This window comes from Onychomys torridus, chromosome 23, assembly GCF_903995425.1.
Source record: "Onychomys torridus chromosome 23, mOncTor1.1, whole genome shotgun sequence".
In the NCBI taxonomy this organism is placed as follows: domain Eukaryota; kingdom Metazoa; phylum Chordata; class Mammalia; order Rodentia; family Cricetidae; genus Onychomys; species Onychomys torridus.
Genome location: NC_050465.1, coordinates 25,902,788 through 25,922,799, shown reverse-complemented (window position 1 = coordinate 25,922,799; position 20,012 = coordinate 25,902,788). Strand labels below are relative to the sequence as shown.

The window sequence follows — 20,012 nt, the reverse complement described above, 5'->3', positions numbered from 1 at the left end:
AGAGATGAGTCTGCAGGTAAAGGTGCCTGCTGCCAAGTCTGGTGACATGAGTTCAATAACTGGGACCCATGCAGCAGGAGACAACCAACTCCTGATAGTTGTCTTCTGGCTTCCATATGAGCACTGTGGCATGCATGCCCACATACACACACACTCATATAAATAGGTAGGTAGGTAGGCAGGCAGTGAGGGGGGGTGTGATAGATAGACAAATAGATAGACAGACAGACAGACAGACATGATAGATTATTTAGGAAAGAAAAATGGTTCAATCTTGCTTTACTTCGGGCACTTTTCATCCGTGTCTGCAGGAAACAGGAAGGTAGCAAAGAAGACAATGTTTCTCATTCACAGAAATCTGCTTTTGACTGGCATTCATAAAACAGGAGTAGAAGCGTGAGATGGACCTGACTGGTTTAACAGGGAGGGAGTCCCTTGGGGGCTGTGATGACATGAAAAGCAACTGAGGTAAGTAATACAACTATAAATGTGGAATGGACCTGTACTCCTCCACATGACTCAGCGTCTATTCCCAAGGGTGTTTGACAGAATCTGGAAGGTTTTTGGATTACAACTGGTAAATAATACCACTGGCAGAGACAAGGCTGTCCGTAAGCATCCTACATGATATTCCCTCAGCTAACAACTGCTGGCCTAATGTGTGACGAGGGCTCCTGGGACAGACATGTCACTATCTAGATCTTCTTATGACGTCATTTTATGGTCCCTTGTATCAGGGATGCCATACAGGTTCCCATTGAAGGTATAAGTTATGTACCATGGCTTGGACATTCAGGCTCGGTAGATAAATAGATGAAATGATTATTATTTTAAAGACTTTTTAGATTATATTTTAATTGTGTGGGGGTGGGTGGGTGTGAACACACGCAAGTCTGTGTATCCGTGGGTACATGAGACTGCACATAAACCACAGAGCACATATCGAGGTCAGAGGACACCTGCAAGAGTCAGCACCCTCCTCCCATCATGGAGGTCCTGGGCATTAAACTCAGATAGGCGGGCTGGGCAGCGGGTACCTTTACCTGGACCATTGAAGATTATTTTATATTACCTAAATAGAAACCCAAATTTGGATCAGATGTAAATGTGTTTCTTAATCACATGGAGAAGCTCACAGGGTTGGGTAATAATGCTTGGACAGAGACTCCAAGGTCAAGAAATTCACTTTGAACCATAGATGCAGTTATATTTGGAATACACTAATAATGTGAATAAAAAATGGTCTTTGGACTATTTGTTGCCATATTTCATTCCATACCTAATGCTTAGAACACGGATTAACGAGATGCACCTTTCCAAGTAATTTAAAAATAAAATAAAATAAAATGAGGTTTTTAAAAATGAATCAAAAGCAATTATTTTTTATGTTCTTGGACCGAACCACAGGATTTTCTGACCACAAAGAGATGCTTTATGTTTGCCTCCCTCTAGTGGACAGAGGAGGAACTGCTTGCGGTGACACCGCAGTATTTTTTTCAAGGCTCAAGGATGAGACATGAAGAGGGCTTACTTTTTTTTTTTTTAATCTTATCAAATGTTCTTTAATTTCATAGACCACATGAAATATACTATATAGGCACACAACAGTTGTGCAGTACAGTTTCAAAGTGTATACAGATTAGAATACAGAGGTTAAACACTGGTGTACTGACGACAGCTTGAACTTTAGATAAAACGTCACAGAAAAGTACTTTTTCTGTTACAATTCAATATCGGCCAATTGAAAGCTTCACTCTTTATAATATAAAAAATGGTAATTTGAGATACAAATTCTTTTTACTAAACAAACTATATAAACATTTAAAATAATCATTAAAAACTCGACATTAGAATTTATAAAGATTCACTATAAAAATATATCGGCAGTCCCTTCTCTTTAAAGGTACCCTTGGCTACATTACAAAATAGTTTCAAGGCAAAGCTGCCTTGGTAACTACTTTAGAACCTGACAAACCTACAGTAAGATGATTATAAACCCTCTCAGGAAGCTTTGGTGTACATCTTCAGGTTATTTAAAAGATTTTAAGGGCATTTGTAAACACTTCATTCTGTTAAAGCACAAAAGAGGGCTTACTTTTAAGTCTAGCTTTCTCAGCTGGATCCAGGGCAGCCACAGGCCCAGAAACTCGAGACGGCAGGCCTATTCCAGTTTTATTCACAGCTCGAACTCGGAATATGTAGGAACGACCTTCTATCAAACCAGTGACTGGAAACCGAGCAAACTTCACAGGAGTGTCATTGCATTGAGACCAGCTGTCTGTGCCCAACTCACACCTGAGGGAAAGACGGGTTAGCAGAAGTTACACTGAGTGTGGCTGAGTGCAGAGGGCCAAGGCACAAATTCAGCTGTCCCTTCAGACCGTCCTGTGTCAAAACACGCAACGCCTGCACGGCTTGTTAGGTGTAGACTTCACTCCGTTCCACTCAAGGTCAATGTGTCCTTTAATTTCTTTCTTTTAAAAATTCCAATTATGAGAGAGGGAGAGGGAGAGAGAGGGAGAGGGAGAGAGAGAGAGACCGTATATGGAAGTCCAAGGACAACTTGAAGATGTTTCTCTTCGGTCATGTGGGGTTATATGGGCATCCATCTTTATTCACTAAGACATCTTACCAGACAGCAACTTGTCTTTTTGAACAGGGAGAATGAAGCCTCAGATCTTCCCTGAACAAGCAGCTGAGGGGTGTTGTGTGTCAAAAAGAGGGGTTAGAGTTGGGGATAAGAAAATCGTGCAGGTATCCAGAGTCTTTGTTGTTTTATTTTTAGTATGTATGGGTGTTTTGTCCACAAGCATGTCTGTGCACCGCCTGTGTGCCTGGTACCTGCCAAGGACAGAAGACGTTGTTGGATCACTTGTAACTGGAGTTACAGACAGTTGTGAGCTGCCATGTGGGTGCGGGGACTTGAACCCAGGTCCTCTGGAGGAGCAGCCAGTGCTTTAACCGTGGGGCCATCTCTCCAGAATCTTTACAGAGAAGCTTAGGAGGATCCCTCACTCATCTCCCTACTGACACCTTTAATTCCACTGTTAGTGATTTCTTTGTCAACTTCTTTAGACATTTTCTTTCAAAAGCAGAATTAAAAGATAACTGTGCAGCTGGGAATGGTGGTGCACACCTGTAACCCCAGGAGTTGGGAACCTGAGGTGGAAGGATCATGACCTTGAGGCTAGTCTAGGCTATACAGGGAGACTCTCCAAAAACTAAAGCAAATGAACAGAACAGAACAGAACAGAAAACTGTTTGTACTGCAGTTTGGGAAACAGCTCACTGTTTTCCAACTTGATGATCTCTCTGTCCTGTGTGGGTACAAGGGTCAGGAGGTTATTGTGATATATTTGTTTCTTTCCTTTCTTCATCCTCTGTTCTCTCTCTCTCTCCAAGGTCTTGCTATGTAGCCCAAGCTGGTTTTGAACTCATGACCCTCACGCCTCCTAAGTCCTGGGACTGCCTGCCATGCCCAGCCATGCTTGTTTCTTTAACAGTGAGGCTGATGATTCCCATGGGGAAATGAAGTGCTTGGAAACTTATTTCTAATTGCCTGCTAATGTAGTGCCTGGCACCCAGTAACAGAGCCAGGGAGCTGCTCAGGAGACAAGTGTGATAGTTCATAGGAGGCTACCAATCAACACAGCTTTAGAGATTCAGTGTTGGAGTGAATTGTGCAGCATTATAATAAAGCAATTCTTTGATTTTTACCATTAGTACACAGGCTTGGAGTTTGAAATGCATCCCTATGTGGCATTATGTTCAAAATGTATAATGTTCAAATGGTTCTCATGGGAGGGCAGTTCCAGGAGCCATATAAAATACGGAGGGCGGGTGTGCCCTTCCTCACTCTCATTTTCCATTCTTTGATATGGATAGTGATCGTTTTCTTCGACATTATGTAAAGTCCTATCAAATGTATCTGCAGTTAAAGTCTTCTATCCACTTTCCCCACATCTCTGCTTTGTAGAGTTTCTGGAGTTGCTGTGGGTGCGGGGAGAGGGGGTGGCAGGAAGCTGAGGGGCTACAGCAGTTGTCCTAGACCTATCTCCCATGGCTCTGTCTGGACTCCCCCACTTCCCTGTTCGGAGACTGCCATATTGGAACATGCTTCTTAACCTTCATGTGTGCAGGGGGAAAGGTGAAGGGTGTCTTCTCTAGAAGAGCAGATGAGCACTGACCTACAGCCCAGCTGATATCTGAACTCTAGCTCTGGACTTCCTACCCATGTGTCCTTAGGTGAGATAATGTTTCCCTGCTGGCATGTGGCTTGGGCCAGCTCTTCCTTACTTGTAATAGCAAGGCCTGTCGTTTATCACAGTGTCCTAGCAGATGGTAAATATTAATCTTGGTGTGCTTCTTTGTAAAGACCACGGCCAGAGAAGAACAGCGTGCGCTGACTGCCTGTAACCTTCCGTAGAGTTTGCAGATCCCTTGGCTGTTGTCAAAGACAACAGAGCAGAGCTGGCAGTAGGAAAAGAGCTTTGTAATCCTCCACGTTCATCAGAAGAAGTGGAGCTTCCATCTACCTCCCGTCTGCAGTGAGACACTATGAACTGATGACAAGCATCTGTCTGGAAGGTACTGAGCACACGGGCATGCTTTCACTTACTGTTACAACTATGAGTTACAAGTACTACGCTGACATAGGTCATCTGCTTCTAATTGTTTCCACACACAAAAGCAAGAAGAATTGGGACAACTACTAGAAAAGAAACTAAGTCAGAGAATCACATACTTGGGCCAATACTCTGAATTTGTTGTTTGTATTACCCACACTTAGTAGATACGAATGTGTAAAATCCACAAATCTCAGGATCCATAAATTCTGAAGACTGTAATCAGCAAGGACTCATTGGTAAGAGTGTAGCCTAACACTATGGATTTTTGTTACTATTTCTTATATAGTATAGATAACTAGAAACCACATCATATGGTATAAGGAATTCTTTTGTGCTCCTAAAGTCAGTACTCTTAAATAACTGTCATACTAGAAATATTGATGCTAAGTATATTGAATATCATTTCTACATTGGCCTCTGCTGCTAGGTTTACAAAGTCATTACTCTCTTGCCAAGTTAGTGGCATGAGTTGGTTGTCAAATTAAAAGAATTTATGTAAATAAGTAGGCATTAATATGTACTAAGAAAGGGAGAGGAGGTGAAAACCAGAAGAGAAAGCATTTCACTTAAAAATAATGGGAAAAATCAAGTACGCATCTGTACATCCACAGCAGAACTCTGATTGATGTTAGGCCAAACACTAACTTATCAATAAAGTATCCAAGGATAGGGCTCCCTCCATCCACAGCTGGCTGCTTCCAAGAGATTATGATGTAATCTTTGTTAGCATCCAAAGACACCACATCCAAGGGTGCTGCGGGGGCTCCTTCAATCTCTGCATCAGCATCTGCGGAGACAAGGGTTCCTGTTAATCACTCATCCAGGTTCTGCCAGCTTGGTAGACTGAGGTCATGGTGCACACATTTCCTACAGATCACAGTAGTTACATATTTGGCTTCATAGAGCAAGCTTCAGATCTTATAATTTATTTATCAATATAACAGGGTGTGCTTTTCACTTTTGTGGGAAGAACATTACGTTAGATAATAAAAAGGGCTCTGAAAAGAATCCATGGACTTTGTCTCCTCACCCTTGCTTCCCAGAGTATTCTAAAAATATTAATAAGGAAATATAAAACTGGTGACTCATGCCAGAAAGTCTGTTCTTAAGACATTGGTTGGGCAATGGTACCAAATCTTTGACAGGCTCCCAAAGGGACACACATTCCCTCGTGTTACCTGAATGCACATACATGAATAAAAACCATGGAGCTTTCATCACCATAAGTGGGCGCTGCCCTTTGAAGGAGAAAACATTTGCTGTGACCAAATATAATGGTAACTGATGTCTATTTGATTGGACTGAGAGGCATGGATGAGATTGTTGAAGCTCATCTGAGTTGACTGTGAATGTATTTCCAAGACCACTAGATGATGACAGCTCCGGCCTAATTAATAGGTTACCCTGGTGATTAACAATTGAAAAGATGATTGGTGAGTGGTGGACTGTGGAAGGTAGGGATTCATTGGATGAAGCAGGTCAGTGGACACATGTTTAAAGGTTTGCCTTGCCCTGGCTCCTTCTTGCTACCACCCCTTCTTCTGAGCTGACATAAGTTGAACAGGTCTATTCCACCTGGTCTACCACACATGCATCTCACCACGGGCCCTGGAACATGGGGCCAGCCTACCGTGGACTGTCACTAAACTAAATCCTGTAGGAGAGCGTGGCAAACAGAAGACCAAAAACAAAAACAAACAAAAATCAACACATGTAATGACTGTTCCAGAACTGAAGATACGTAGGAAAAGAGCCCACATTTGAGTTTAGTAAAAGTCTGTGAGAAGACAGGAAACAGGACATTGACTGTTTAGAAAGTAAGTTCCCCAGACTGTGAGCCCTCCCCTAACTCCCCAGAACTTTCAGAAGGAAAGGAAATAAAAATATACTGTCAGTAACCCTCTCAGTGAGAACCATCAAAGCCAGTTCTTCCTAGATGTGAACAGAATTAGTTAGGAAAGCCTGGGACACATGGGAGCCACTTACCCAGGAGAAAACAGCCCTGCCAACTGAACGATCTTTTCCTATGATCTATACTTCTGCAACTCTCGTGAGTTACAAAGGCCCTTTATTTGATGGCAGAAACATTCATAGACTTCTGGGTTTAGTGTTAACAGGTCTGCATTACTTGTGAAGCACTCAGATGACTTGGATTTTGGACATTCTTTTTCATGTCCCATAAGCCACCAGGGCGTGTTCTCTGGGTAAATGTCTTCTGCCGACCTGCTAGAGGAGAATGGCACCAACAAATCACGGCCAAGGCTGAATTTAGAATCCTCACATGCTATGCAACAGAAAACCAGCGCTTTCCTGCAAGCATTTCTCTCTCCTTGCGGGTTTTGTGAGCAGGGTAGGGACAGTGATGTTGCTGATGAAGGAAGAGCAGAGCAAGAGCTGATGCTGATGCTGATGCTGGTGTGAGTGCTGATGCTGGTGGGCACAGGTACCAGAAGAGGTGCCACCCTTGAGGGGGACAGCTGGCAACAACACACACACACACATCCTTGTGTCAAAGGCCTATGACTCCACACACTGATGGAGCAATTCCCATGTTGACAGAGCAGAGTCTAGTTAGCTGAACAGCCCCTGTATTGGGTGTGTAACACAAGGCAGGGACACACTGTAACAGACCATGGAAGACAGGAGGTGTCCAGAGAGTCACGGTCAGCATTTTTGTAACATAGTTTGCAAGATGTCATTCAGGGGTTGGGCTTGATGATCTATTTAGTTATTTAGGCATTCACTCATGCATTCATTCATGCATGCATTCATTCATTCATTCATTCATCCACTCATCACCATCTCTAGACCACAGCCTCTATGTGCTGACCCTGAGGAACCACTTCCCAGAAAATTCTGCCTCAATGATACTGGTCTCTTCTTAATCATAGCTGATTCTCCAGCCCCAGTTGACCAGCATTTGCTGTCCCAGAAAAGCAAAGGTTTCACTTTACTGGTTCTTAATTCAAAATACCACAAGAACAATCACTAATTTAGCTGTGTCTGTGAAATGGGGGTCCTCACTGTCTAGGGATTTTACTTCATAAATAATCAATGTCTTCCTGTGTTATCTTGGACTTTTACTAAACTTGGGTGTGAGTATTGTGTCAAAGTTGTTTCCCTAAGTTCATTTAATACACTTCTAGGTCTGAGTCTGGCTAGTTTGAAGTCAGCTTGATACAAGCTGGAGTCGTTTGGGAAGAGGGACTATCAGTTGAAACAATGCTCTACTAGATTGGCCAGCAGGCAAATCTGCCATGCATTGTCTTAATGAGTGATTGAAAGGGAGGCCCAACCCATTGTGGGTGGTGCTATCTCTGGACTGGTGGTCCTGGGTTCTATAAGAAAGCAGGCTGAGCCAGCTATGAGGAGCGAGCCAGTAAGCAGCATTCCTCCATGGCTCTGCATCAGCTTCTCCTTTCATGTTCTGGCCTCCGCTTCCCTCAGCGATGGATCTGTAGGTTGTAAGACAAAATAAACTCCACGTTGCTTTGGGTCATGGTGTTTCATCACAGCAATAGAAACCCTAACTAAAACAGTACTAACACAAAAGTTAAAAATAAGTATTGTTCTTGTTCTCAAGAAGGTGCAATATGCTGTGGGGAGCCAAGTATGCTTGGAATGTTAGCAACACAACTGTGGAGTGTTCTCACACATGTCTGGTTTCCAGCAGCTGATGCTGTCCTGATCTGGCCCTAGTGCCCACCCAGCCAACACTCACTTCTTCTGAGCTTCTATCCTCCTCTCTCCCAACCTCCAAACAGCTGAACCTTTTGTAGGCTGTTAAATTGGGTTACAGATTAGCCTGCTAATTGTTACAGTTTGGCCTCAGACATAGGCAAGTAATAACCTTTTTCAAAATGTTATCTTTTTGTTTATATTTATTATAAAGGTAGAACATGATTATAAAATAAATGATAATCAAGAAGGTTAAAATCTCTTTTAACTCTGTAACTCAAAATAATGACTATTAACATATTGGCCTAAGCCTTTCTAGATTTGTTTTATTTTTATACTTATAAACTAAAGGATTTTTTTTTTAAGATGTGTCTTAATATATAGCTTAAGCTGGCCTAGAATTGGAAAGTCTCCTGCCTTGGTCTGGTAAATGCTAGGATTATAGATGTGTGCCAACACATCTAGCAAAAATGATAATGAATATTACTATTTGTAGCCTAGGCTTGGAACTCACTATGTAGCCCAGGCTGGCTCTGAACTCATGGTGAGCTTCACCTTTCATGTTCAAGGATTACAGTCATCTGTGACCACACCTGGCTAAAAATGATTATTTTTTAAATAACCTAGGTCATGGTCTTCATGAAAACTGCTTTTTTTCTTGATATATTTCAATAAGTATAGGTATATATATCATTAGTTTTCATTGCTATATAGTCTTTTGCTGTTTGTGGGGAACATGAACTTTTTATATTTATTCACATACATTTATGCCTCCTTATTAAAATATACCTATGTAAAAGGACATTTCATTTACTCTTCTCATATCAGTGAACGTCTGGATTTCTCTAGTTTTCTGTAATATTTGTCTCTACCTTGTCCACTTTGTCCTGGAGCTGGAGAAGTTGGATTGTGTGCTTTAAACACATAGTTGCACAACACCCTCAGAAACTCTCAAGCAATTCATAGTCACAGGAGAACCTGTTCCTGTATTTCCTATCCTGGTAGAGCTGTTTTTATTATGTGTGTTGTATGTATGTATGGGTGTGTGCACATGTGTATGTGGGTAGGCACGTATGTGTGCACACATGTATGGAGACCAGAATTCAAGGAGTGGTGTCTGTAGCATGAATCTTAAAAGGTCTTGTTAATAAAAACAAACCTGGAGCCAGGTACTGGGGTGAACACTGGAAGATCAAAGAAACAGAACAAGCCACAGCTTCCTCACCTCGCCAACTCCTCAGCTGATCCTGTTTCCTCAGACTGGAAGCCTCTGAGTCCTCATCTGGAATGAATCTCAGCTGAACTGCTGCTCAAAAGCCTGAAAGCTTAACCAGCCTAGTTCCTGGTTTTCACACCTTATATACCTTTCTGCTTCCTGCCATCACTTCCTGGGATTAAAGGTGTATGTTACCATGCCTGGCTGTTTCCAGTGTGGCCTTGAAGGCATAGGATTAAAGGTGTGTGTGCCACCATTTTCTGGCCTCTATGTCTATCTAGTGGCTGTTCTGTCCTCTGACCCCAGATAAGTTTATTAGGATGCACAATATATTGGGGGACACAATATATCACCACAGGTGTCTTCCTCAATTACTCTCCATATTGCTTTTGGAGACAGTGTCTCACTAAACCAGAAGTCTATGGAGTCAGATAGACTGACTTTTAGGGGTCCACCTGTCTCTGAAGCTAGAGTTTCAGGGGTCCACCTGTCTCTGCCTCTGCTCCATGCCCAACACCCTCCAATGCTTAGGATATAGATATATGCTGCTGCTACACTTGGCTTTTACATGGACGCTGGGGGCTTAATGTGTATGCGGCAGGCACTGAGCTATTTCCCCAGCCCTCACAAGGGAGTTTTAAAATCTTGTTACCTTTTCGATTTGGTAGATAAAGCATCACTTGTCTACAATTTAGAATGCTTCAGTTACTAATAACATTTTCTCCATGTACCTGCATGCCATTCGCATGATGTTTCTGTCTCATTATCAATAACTTTATGATCTCTCTCTCTCTCTGTCTCTCTCTCTGTGTGTGTGTGTGTGTGTGTGCTTGTGTAACAAGGGATTAAGATAGAAGAGAGTATGTAACAAGTGTTGACATTAAGTATTTCTGATAACTTATTAGTGGCTCTTCTCTTTTTATTGTTTGTTTATAACATCTATATTTTATGATACACATGTTATCTGTGTAATAAAAACCTGTCCGAATGTGCTCAGCTCTGCAATGTTTCTACAGAACATGGTCTTTTACATACTGACCGTGCTGCTATAGAAGCTACTCTATAAACAGTCAAAATACCAGAACCCCCAAAAGAATGCCTTTTAGTAGCTTCTCACACCACCATGGGAAAATTTTAAAAACACATACCATTTGAAATGCTTTGTAGTTCTGAAAAAGTTAAATGTGAGTGTGTAGCGTGACCCAACAATTCGGCATGTGGGTGTGCATTGAGCGAAATGAAAACCTGTCCCATGACCATGAACACGAATGTTGACAGCACTCTCAAGAACACCACCCAGTAGGGACAATCCTGTAGCCTGTCGACTAGTGGATGTACAGGCAGCATGAGGCACATCTCTACATTGGAAAACTGATCTAGCCACAGGAAGGGACAGGCTACCGTATGTATTATGACATAAGTGAACCTCAAGACGCTGAGTGAAGGAAGGCAGACTAGAAGAACACTGGTGTGCAAAGACGTCCCGAAAGAAAACTTGTAGATGCAGAAAGCCAACTGGGGCTCAGAGTGATGGAAATATTAGAGGAGGAAGTTATGAGTGGTGGCCGCTTAACTCTGCAAGTGTATTTACAAACGTTCAAGGGTGCAGTTAATGTGGGAGAACTTCATGTGTGTTTATACCTAAGTAAAGATGTTTCTAAGATTCTGAAACACATCATTTCAAATCAATAAAGTAAAGGATGAAGCTGGGTGGCAGAGGGTTTGCTCTGCACATACAAGTCCCTGAGCTTCACAACAGGAAAATAGTAGTGTCGTAATAAAAATTTCTAAAAGTAGTCAAGTTCACAGTACAATCGCTGAAATCTTTTGTCCCCCCCCCCCTTTCCTACTCAATCCTTTCATATTAACATCTGATAAATTTTAGCATCTTTCCATTTCCTTAATTGGTGGAGTATGAAAACTGGTGTGTAAAATTTAAGTGTTGGCCCCTTCTCTGCATCTGAAGCCAGTCATGTGAAGTCTTGTCCAAATCTGGCAGACACAGTTGTAGGTGGGGCCTGAGAAATGCAGAGCAACCCAGCCAGGCCAGGTTCCCAAAGCAAGGCCACCAAGGCTGCTGTTTTGCACAACTGGAGACACTGTCTGGTTGGCTGAGACAAGACACGAAGAGGGAAGGAAGACCTGGCATACTCAGCCATTACTATCTAGCCAAGCTGATCTAGGTGGTATGGCTAACCTAACTTGCTGATGAGTCTCAGGGAGTTGGTTTCCATAGCAACCTTTATGAAGGCTGCCTCCTCCATTCCCTCAGCAATACCTGACTTTACCCACAATGCTTCTGTGGCGAAGACACTGACACATTTCCTAGATGTTACAGATGTTCATACATCTTTCATCAGTTGCTAGTTTATGACCAAATCTAGTGATCTTTTGTCATTGTTCAACATGGGTATGACAGAGTACTACGTGTCCCTAGAATGCATTCTTCCTGTTTCTGCTTGGTGTTGTGACCACTAAGTGTTGTCAGGGAACACGTGGGCCATCCTTGGTGAGTGTTGTACACAGAATATACAAAACGTTTGTTCACCAAACAGAAGGGATGTGAGCAGCCCCACCCCCCGCCCCTGGACAACAGTATGAAGTAGGGGGACCCGGGATACTGCGCAATCATCCTGAGCAGAGCCAACAGGGCCACCATCCAACCTCTGAAGTGACGGACTTAGCAAAGGCCAGGAAGTGAGGAAAGTTTAGTGGTTATCTCATTTCTATAGCTAGCCAGCACCCTAATCAAAATCTTAGCTGAGGCATCAGAAGATGTGTGTCCTAAACTACTGTCGTGGTTTGTGGGCCCTTCTGAGGTCCCTTGTAAGAACAATGCAATGTTGTTTTTTTTTAATTAAATTTTGTAGTGTGTGTGCGTGTGTGTGTGTGTGTGTGTGTGTGTGTGTGTGTGTGATATGCATGTGTGTAGGTATATGTGTGCATTGTGTGCTTGTGTGCAGGTGTGTGATGATGTGTATGTGTATATTATATGCATATGTGCAAATGTGTGCTGATGCGTGTATTATATGCATATGGCAGGTGTATACTGATGTGTGTATTATATGCATATGGCAGGTGTGTGCTGATGCATGTGTAGATCAGAGGCTGAAGTTGGGCATCTTCCTTGGTCAATCTCTACCCTACTCTTTGAGACAAGGTTTCTAACTTGCAGATTCTGCAAGACTGGCTGGGCAGAAGCCCCAAAGACCCTCTTATCATGTCTCCCCAGCACCTGGGTTCTGGGGATCTGAACTCAGGTCCTTGTGCTTACCTGGCAAGCAGTTTACCAACTGAGCTGTCTCCTGAACCCAGTAAGAACAATGCTTTAAAATTTATAAAAGACATGAGATTTCAGAAGGAATCAATTATAATAATAATTATTATTTTTATTACTATTGTTATTATTATTTTGGTTTTTTGAGACAAGGTTTTTCTGTGTAGTTTTGGTGTCTGTCCTGGATCTCGCTCTGTAGACCAGACTGGCCTTGAACTCACAGAGATCCGCCTGGCTCTGCCTCCTGAGTGCTGGGATTAAAGGCCTGTGCCGCTGAGGCCACCACCACCACCACCCAGCCAGCCAGAATAAATCAATTATATTGATACAAGGTTCTAATTACAGAGCTAGTAGGAGTCTTTGATCTTATTGTTAAGGCATCTGGATGGCATCTATAGTTCCATCTACATCAAAATGCCTATGAGTTAACTTTTCTATTTAGTACATGAGAGATAAAAATTAATAAATCCTCTATATTGTTTATACTTTTAGTTGTCTGTTTATTTTGAAGTCCTCTACTCTTTCTGGCTGCAGAGAGGCTGCTCCTTCCCAGGCTATCTGAAGCTGAGAGGACAACCTCTCTCCACAGGAGGGCTTGGACACGCACAACAAGCATCCTGCAAGTGAGTCTCCTCCACCTGGTCTCCACCACCCAGGAGGAACATTCTCAATCAGCCTTCTGCACCCCCGCCTGCCCTCTACCCTTAACTAGGCGCATATAGAGGACCTCCATAGCTCAGAGACCCCAAAGTCAATCTAACCACCAAGCCTACACCTCTCCATTTCCAGACAGCTCCAGTGAAGGCCACAGACCAAGTTCTCCCAAGTTGCTGACCTTTGACCTCTGGAACCACTAACCCTGGTGCTTTCCCACGTGGCCCTGAGGAGCCTACTGCTTCTGAGACCTGTGAGTAGGATACACTTTGTCTTCTTGAGACTATTCTGTGTCTCCTCTGAGGCTGTACATGCCTATTACATGAAAAAACATAGAGCACAGGTTGAAAGTGCTAGGATCCCATGGAGAGCAACACATCGCTGCACATACCCAGCCTGTTCAAGACACGAGTGTGAAAAGAAAGCGTAAAACCAACAAGTGCAGTTAGTGTGAGAACTAAGTTACACGCGTGTTTCCTTCCTCATCATATCAAAGCCCTGAGAAGGAGTCTGGCATGAAATAACATGTTTGCTCTCTGAAGTGCTCATTAAAGGGGAAGTCTCCAAATAACATTGTGTCCTCCGTGGCAGCTCCCATGAACTAAGACAGATTTCCAAACTATGAGAATTTAGAAGCTCCGCTCACTGTCCTAGAGATCCACTAAAGACAGCCTCCTCTTGTTAGTGACAGACATGGTCTGGAAACCAGTTACCTTTGTGCCGGCGCCTTTGGGGATCCTTTCATACTCGGCCTAGTCCTGTTCCGGGTTATCAGGAGGATTTTTTTTTTTTATTATGTGTTTTAATTTTATACATCAGCCATGGGTTCCCCTGTCCTCCCCCTCCCGCTCCCACCCCCACCTTCCCTCCAGCCCCTCCCCTCCATTCCCATGTCCTCCAGGACCAAGACACCCCTGGGGACTCATTTAAACCAGGTGGATTCAGTACAGGCAGGTCCAGTCCCCTCCTTCCAGGCTGAGCATGTGTCCCTGTGTAAGTCCAAGGTTCGGGAGGACTTTTTAATGACTCTGACTAAAACATGTTAGACTGACTGTGGCCTCAGTGTTGGAGTGTGGCTGTGTGTTCTGCTTTTTGCCAGGTCTTACCTCGAACAAAGACGTAAGCGCTGTATTGTTCATAATACTCTCCCATCCGCACACGGATTGTGTAGAGACCTTCGTCTTCTTTGTTGAGGTGAGAGAACGTGAGTGTTGCCCGGTCTCCACTCCAGTGCATTTCCACCCATTTTGAGGGAGAAACAGGTGCTCCTAGAAATGTAAAAAACAAGCAGATTCATTGACATGACCCTCCCTCCTTAGTTCCCTTTCTCCCCCACTCCACCCCGCTCTCTCTCTCCTTTCTTCTACACTGAATGTCACTTGACACTTAGAACTCTCTAGATCTTTAAGCCATCCCTAAGGAAAATACTAGACAGAAGTGAGGGCTCCATGGCAGACACATAATTTGTAACATCTGACAAGATTAAAATTTAAAGCTCTGTGTTCAAAGAGCAGAGAAGTTCAAAGTGTTGAGTTTTGACTATGTGCTGGCTGGTTTACGTCAACTTGACATGGGCTAGAATCATCTGAAGGAGGGAACCTCAACTGAGACAATGCCTCCGTAAGATCCAGATGTAAGGCATTTTCTTAATTAGTGATTGATGGGGGAGGGCCCAGCCCATTGTGGGTGGTGTCATCCCTGGGCTGGTGGTCCTGGGTTCTGTAAGAGAGCAGGCTGGGCAAACCATGAGGAGCAAGCCAGTGAGCAGCGCCCCTCCATGACCTCTGCATCAGCTTCTGACTCCAGGTTCCTGCACTGTTTGGGTTCCTGTCCTGACTTCTTCAGTGATACTGTGATGTGGAAGTGTAGGCCAAATGACCCTTCCTCCTCATGGTGTTTCATCACAGTAATATTAACCCTAGCAAAGATAGCCTCTTTTCATTTAAAAATATCCTGTTACTTATAACAGGGGTCATAGAAACTACCAAAAAAAAATTAGTGCCATAATTATGTGCAACAGATAAATATAAATCTTAATATTCTAGAATTGGTGACTATTGAGGAAGAAATTTTTCTAAAATGACTCAATTGTACAAATCACTTTTTGTATTATCTGAACTTAATTTTAAATGTAAATTTATACAATTGTATTTTAATGTTTATTCTGGTATGTCCTTTAACTTTTAGAAGTCATGATTCATACACAATCCAAAATTCCTGCTTATGCATTTCATCTCTATGTTTTCTGCGAAAGGAAGAACTAATTCTACAACTGTTCTTTTTGTTAATAACCAGCCCATGCAGAAACTTATATGAAAAACATGGTCTTTCCATTGAATGCTACAGTCTTTAAACTGCATTTTAAGACTCAGAGCCAAAGGTTCCAAACTCCGAGAAAGACTAACCTCCTCATGAGCTTTCCTTCAGTGTCTACGAGCTCAATGGGATGTGTGGCATTTCACAGATAAGTTTGCTGCAGGCTACTCAGTCCTGTCCCTGTGTGTGTGTGTGTGGGGGGGTTAGTTTGACCCATAGCCCCCAGAAATGAGTTCGGGGGTAGGTGGGGGAACTACCTCCTAGTGGGTCCCCCTGTTGTTTCCTGTAGAGTCTGTTCTGTCTGGGGCCACAGCCATGGTCACCACTTGGCTGCTGCTGCTGGGACCATGACCTTGCTAATTCCAACTTGGCCAGTTCATGGTCCCAACCAGCATGTTAGAACCTTAGGGGCCCCAGACTGCCCCAGGTGTTCACATGTACACCTGATGGCCAGGCCCTCAGCTTAGAGGGCATGTTGCCCATGGCCCACCACTAACCTGAGTCTATAATTATCTACGTTACCACTCGGCCTGTCTTCTCTGTGCTGTGCATGCTCTGTAGTCCCAAAGGGCTTCACATATAAAATGTAAGTTTACAGATAAAATGAGGGGCTTGAGAGATTGCTCAGTGGTTAAGAACACTAGCTGCTTTGCCCGAGGACTTGCGTTCAATTCCCAGCACCCACATGGTAGCTTACAACCATCTGTAACTCCAGTTCTGGGAGACCTAATGGCCTCCTCTGACAGGGCACACACATAATGCACAAACACATATCTAGGCAAAACATCCATACACATAAAATTAAATTAAATTTTTAAAAAAGAATAAAATGATATGAATGTCAAGCTAATGGCTACATAGCATTGAACTCAGCTCAGGTAGCCTTACAGAGCAGTCCTGCGTTATGGCAACTTTTACATTCCCCAGCAAACAGGATAATTTTTATTTATTTTGTGTCTGTTTTTGTACTAATTTACATATTTTGTATGAAGAATATATTTACTATAAACTTTTAAGTTATGAAGAGACTATCATATTAGCATAAGATTACCAGTCAGCAGTGATGGCGCATACCTTTAATCCCAGCACTCAGGAGACAGATGCAAGTGGATCTCTGAGTTCAAGGCCAGCCTAGTCTACAGAGCGAGTGCCAGGACAGCCAAGGCTACACAAAGAAACCCTGTCTCATAAAACCAAAAAAAAAAAAGGGGGGGGGATTACTAATGTCTGAATTGCTTCTGAAAATTTACCCCGCTGATTAATTAATAATATTAAGACTTGTTTCGTGAGGTTATATATGTTTTTAAAGTTTTATACAACTCTGATAAATGATATCTATAAAGAAAAATACTTTATCAAGTAACCTAGCTTATAAAGTAAATATACAAGCTTTTGGTAATTTATTATACATATTACTTGGTGACAAGGAAATATTACCTTCAGAAATATATTTTAGCTGGGCATGGTGGCTCAGACCTTTAATCCCAATACTGGGGAGGCAGAGGCAGTCATATCTCTGAGTTTGAAGCCAGCCTGCTCTACATAGTGATTTTCAGGACAGTCAGAGCTACACAGTGAGACCCTGTCTTAGGGAATAAACATTTTATATATATATATATATATATATATATATATATATATATTTGTGTGAGTGTGTGTGTGTGTGAGAGAGAGAGAGAGACAGAGACAGAGACAGAGAGACAGAGACAGAGACAGAGACAGAGAGAGAGTCATTGTTTTAAAATGTATGTTAAAAACTTAGTACAGCAGAGTGTTGTCTTCAGCTTACAGGCTCTCCTAGCCCTGGGTAGCAGATCTGCAACTGGCCCACATGCTTCTTTTAATAAGAATCAAAGTAAGGACTCCGTCCAAAGACTCACCATTTCTGTACCAGTGAACCTCCGGCTGGAAGTGTTTAATTTCAGGAGTGATGACTACACGGCAGCCCAAACTCATTGTCTCTCCTTCTCTCCCAAAAGACACATCAAACTTGTCATCAAAGTGGATCTCAAACTTGGACGCATAGCCGTAAGGGGTCACAGCAACTGAGTACAACAGAAACAAATACCAGTAATATGTCTCTCCAAAGGGACGCAGAATTTTTAATAAGCATGGGCAGAAAGTAGCTGCAAAAAAATAGACCAAATTATGTGGGCAAAATCAAGTTCTACATAAGAAATACATGTATGCATACATCATTTGTGTAAAAATTCTTATGTTATTGATCATATAAGCTAAATGTCCATATTATTATTATAGGAACACAATTTAAAGGGTCACATGTAATGTCTTAAATCTAAAACAACATTTAGCCTAGACTTCCTTAGCTATAATATAGGGGCTTTTTAACCTTAGGTTTTGAGATAAATCCTACACTCTTGGGATAAAACAGTCCTATTAATTACTCATATGCTTTTCAGAAAGTTACTTCATTTTCTTTTATGATTTATATAAAATATTATAAGAAACATCAATAGGAAAATACTAAGAGTTTAAAATATAACTTCTCAAAGATTATTCTTAGAAGTATTTATAGATTGAGCAAATGTCTACACCCTGTCAACTCTTCTGAGTTAGGAAAGAAATGGCCACATATAGACAGGTTACCTAATGTGCCAGGCACTTCATGTGGGGCACATAGTCTCTCCTTGCAACAGCCTGATAGCAAATCTCGTGAAGGTAATAGACAGCCAGTGCTGTGACTTCACAAGCCCATGACTGCCAAAGCCTAGTTCTTGAGTCCTTTCTTAGTTATGTTTTGTCTCTTTTCCCAGGGTCTTGAAATACTATCTTGAAAATACAACCTATCCTTCGTTGAGTTCAATTTTATCAGATATTCTAAGTAATAGCTGTCAATTCAGATATGCCCATAATGATTCTATTAGGTAAGTATCATTATGTTTTCCACAGAAGAAACTGTTATGTGTGACTCCAGGGAAAGGCTAAATGTCTGCCCATATTCGCCCATAGAACTTTCTAGAACTTTGGTTTTCAACCAATACATTGAACTTGTGTGTTACCAAGTAACCACTAGTCAATGGGGGAATAGCTTCTCTTTGAAGAACATCTCCAGTCTGCCTAATTTCTATGTGATAATATTCCAATGAAACCCAAGAGATTTGACTGGCTCAGATCCTGCACAACCTCCAGAGGCTAGGTGATTCCATCAGCCCTAAGGTCCCAAACCCAACTGGAAATGCACGAAGGCTCTAACTTCTCCATATGTGGGATTGAGCCGGACCATCAAGAGAGTGCCTTGGTAGACAGTGGGAGGTCAGTTCTAACAACCAGGAGACAAAGCAGTCCATTGTCACTTCTGCAGGCCTGTATCACACATGTTTTCCATCTGGGGAAACCTGTGAGCAAAATCCAGACTGTTGTTGTTGCTGTTATAACAGTGATGACCACTGCTACTACTGTTTCTGGGATTGCCATTTCATAACTGGCAATAACTACAGCTAGCACAGTAGAGACTCTGACAGCAAAAGTAGCTACCACAATTAATTAATCTTTCATTCTATTGGGCATGGCAAATTTAAATCAATAGTTACATACATTTCGATTGGCTTTGAAAGTTATAAATTTACAAACTCAAGTTCCATTTGCTCTTGGGATACCATCTTAAAAGGACTCCAATTTGCAGTAAGGCTCCTTAAGGAAGGGAATGGCTCAGTTACCTTTAGCCCACTGGATATGGGTGGGTTAAGACTTCTGTTGGTCTTTTCTGTGTCACAACTTGTAAGCCCAGAGCCGCTTAGAGATTTTGGCAACAGTTAACTCCGCAGCTCTCACACAATTGAGCCTATATGATAATGAATATTCAGAGATGGGTAATGCCTATGGGGTGCTCACCAACCTAAGACAGAGCACCTGTGTGGCCTGGACAGGTGTCTCCATGATGGGTAAGGTGACCTGCTGATGTCCCAGGCAACCAAAGTCAGAAGCTCATTTTTTAGTAAAAGGGGGGGACCTGTAGGGCCCTGGCCCCCGTTTTGGGTAACTGTTGCATTGCTTGCTGACCTTGACCTTGATATCCCCCCTATGCTAATTCCCTGTGAGATTCCACCCTCCTGGATGCTTAAGGGAAGCTCCTTGTCTGTGTATCCAGCATATTGGGCATTAACAGCTTAGATGCAAGATTGTAAAACATCAGAAGCAGGGTTGGGGATTTAGCTCAGTGGTAGAGCGCTTGCCTAGCTCCAAAAAGCAAAAAAACAAAAGAAAAACAAAACCAATCATCAGA

General features: G+C 42.5%; 1 protein-coding gene across 1 annotated transcript in view; it reads right to left on the bottom strand.

Annotated features, from left to right (window-relative positions):
- Myom1 (myomesin 1) overlaps positions 1 to 20,012 on the bottom strand; it is a 118,709-nt gene that overhangs the window by 70,672 nt on the left and 28,025 nt on the right. The window contains exons 8-11 of the mRNA XM_036173634.1: positions 17,650 to 17,814; positions 14,560 to 14,721; positions 5,274 to 5,415; positions 2,096 to 2,295 (exon numbers count right to left, since the gene is read on the bottom strand). Coding sequence (XP_036029527.1) covers positions 2,096 to 2,295; positions 5,274 to 5,415; positions 14,560 to 14,721; positions 17,650 to 17,814 — 669 coding nt within the window. The remainder of the gene's footprint in view (positions 1 to 2,095; positions 2,296 to 5,273; positions 5,416 to 14,559; positions 14,722 to 17,649; positions 17,815 to 20,012) is intronic.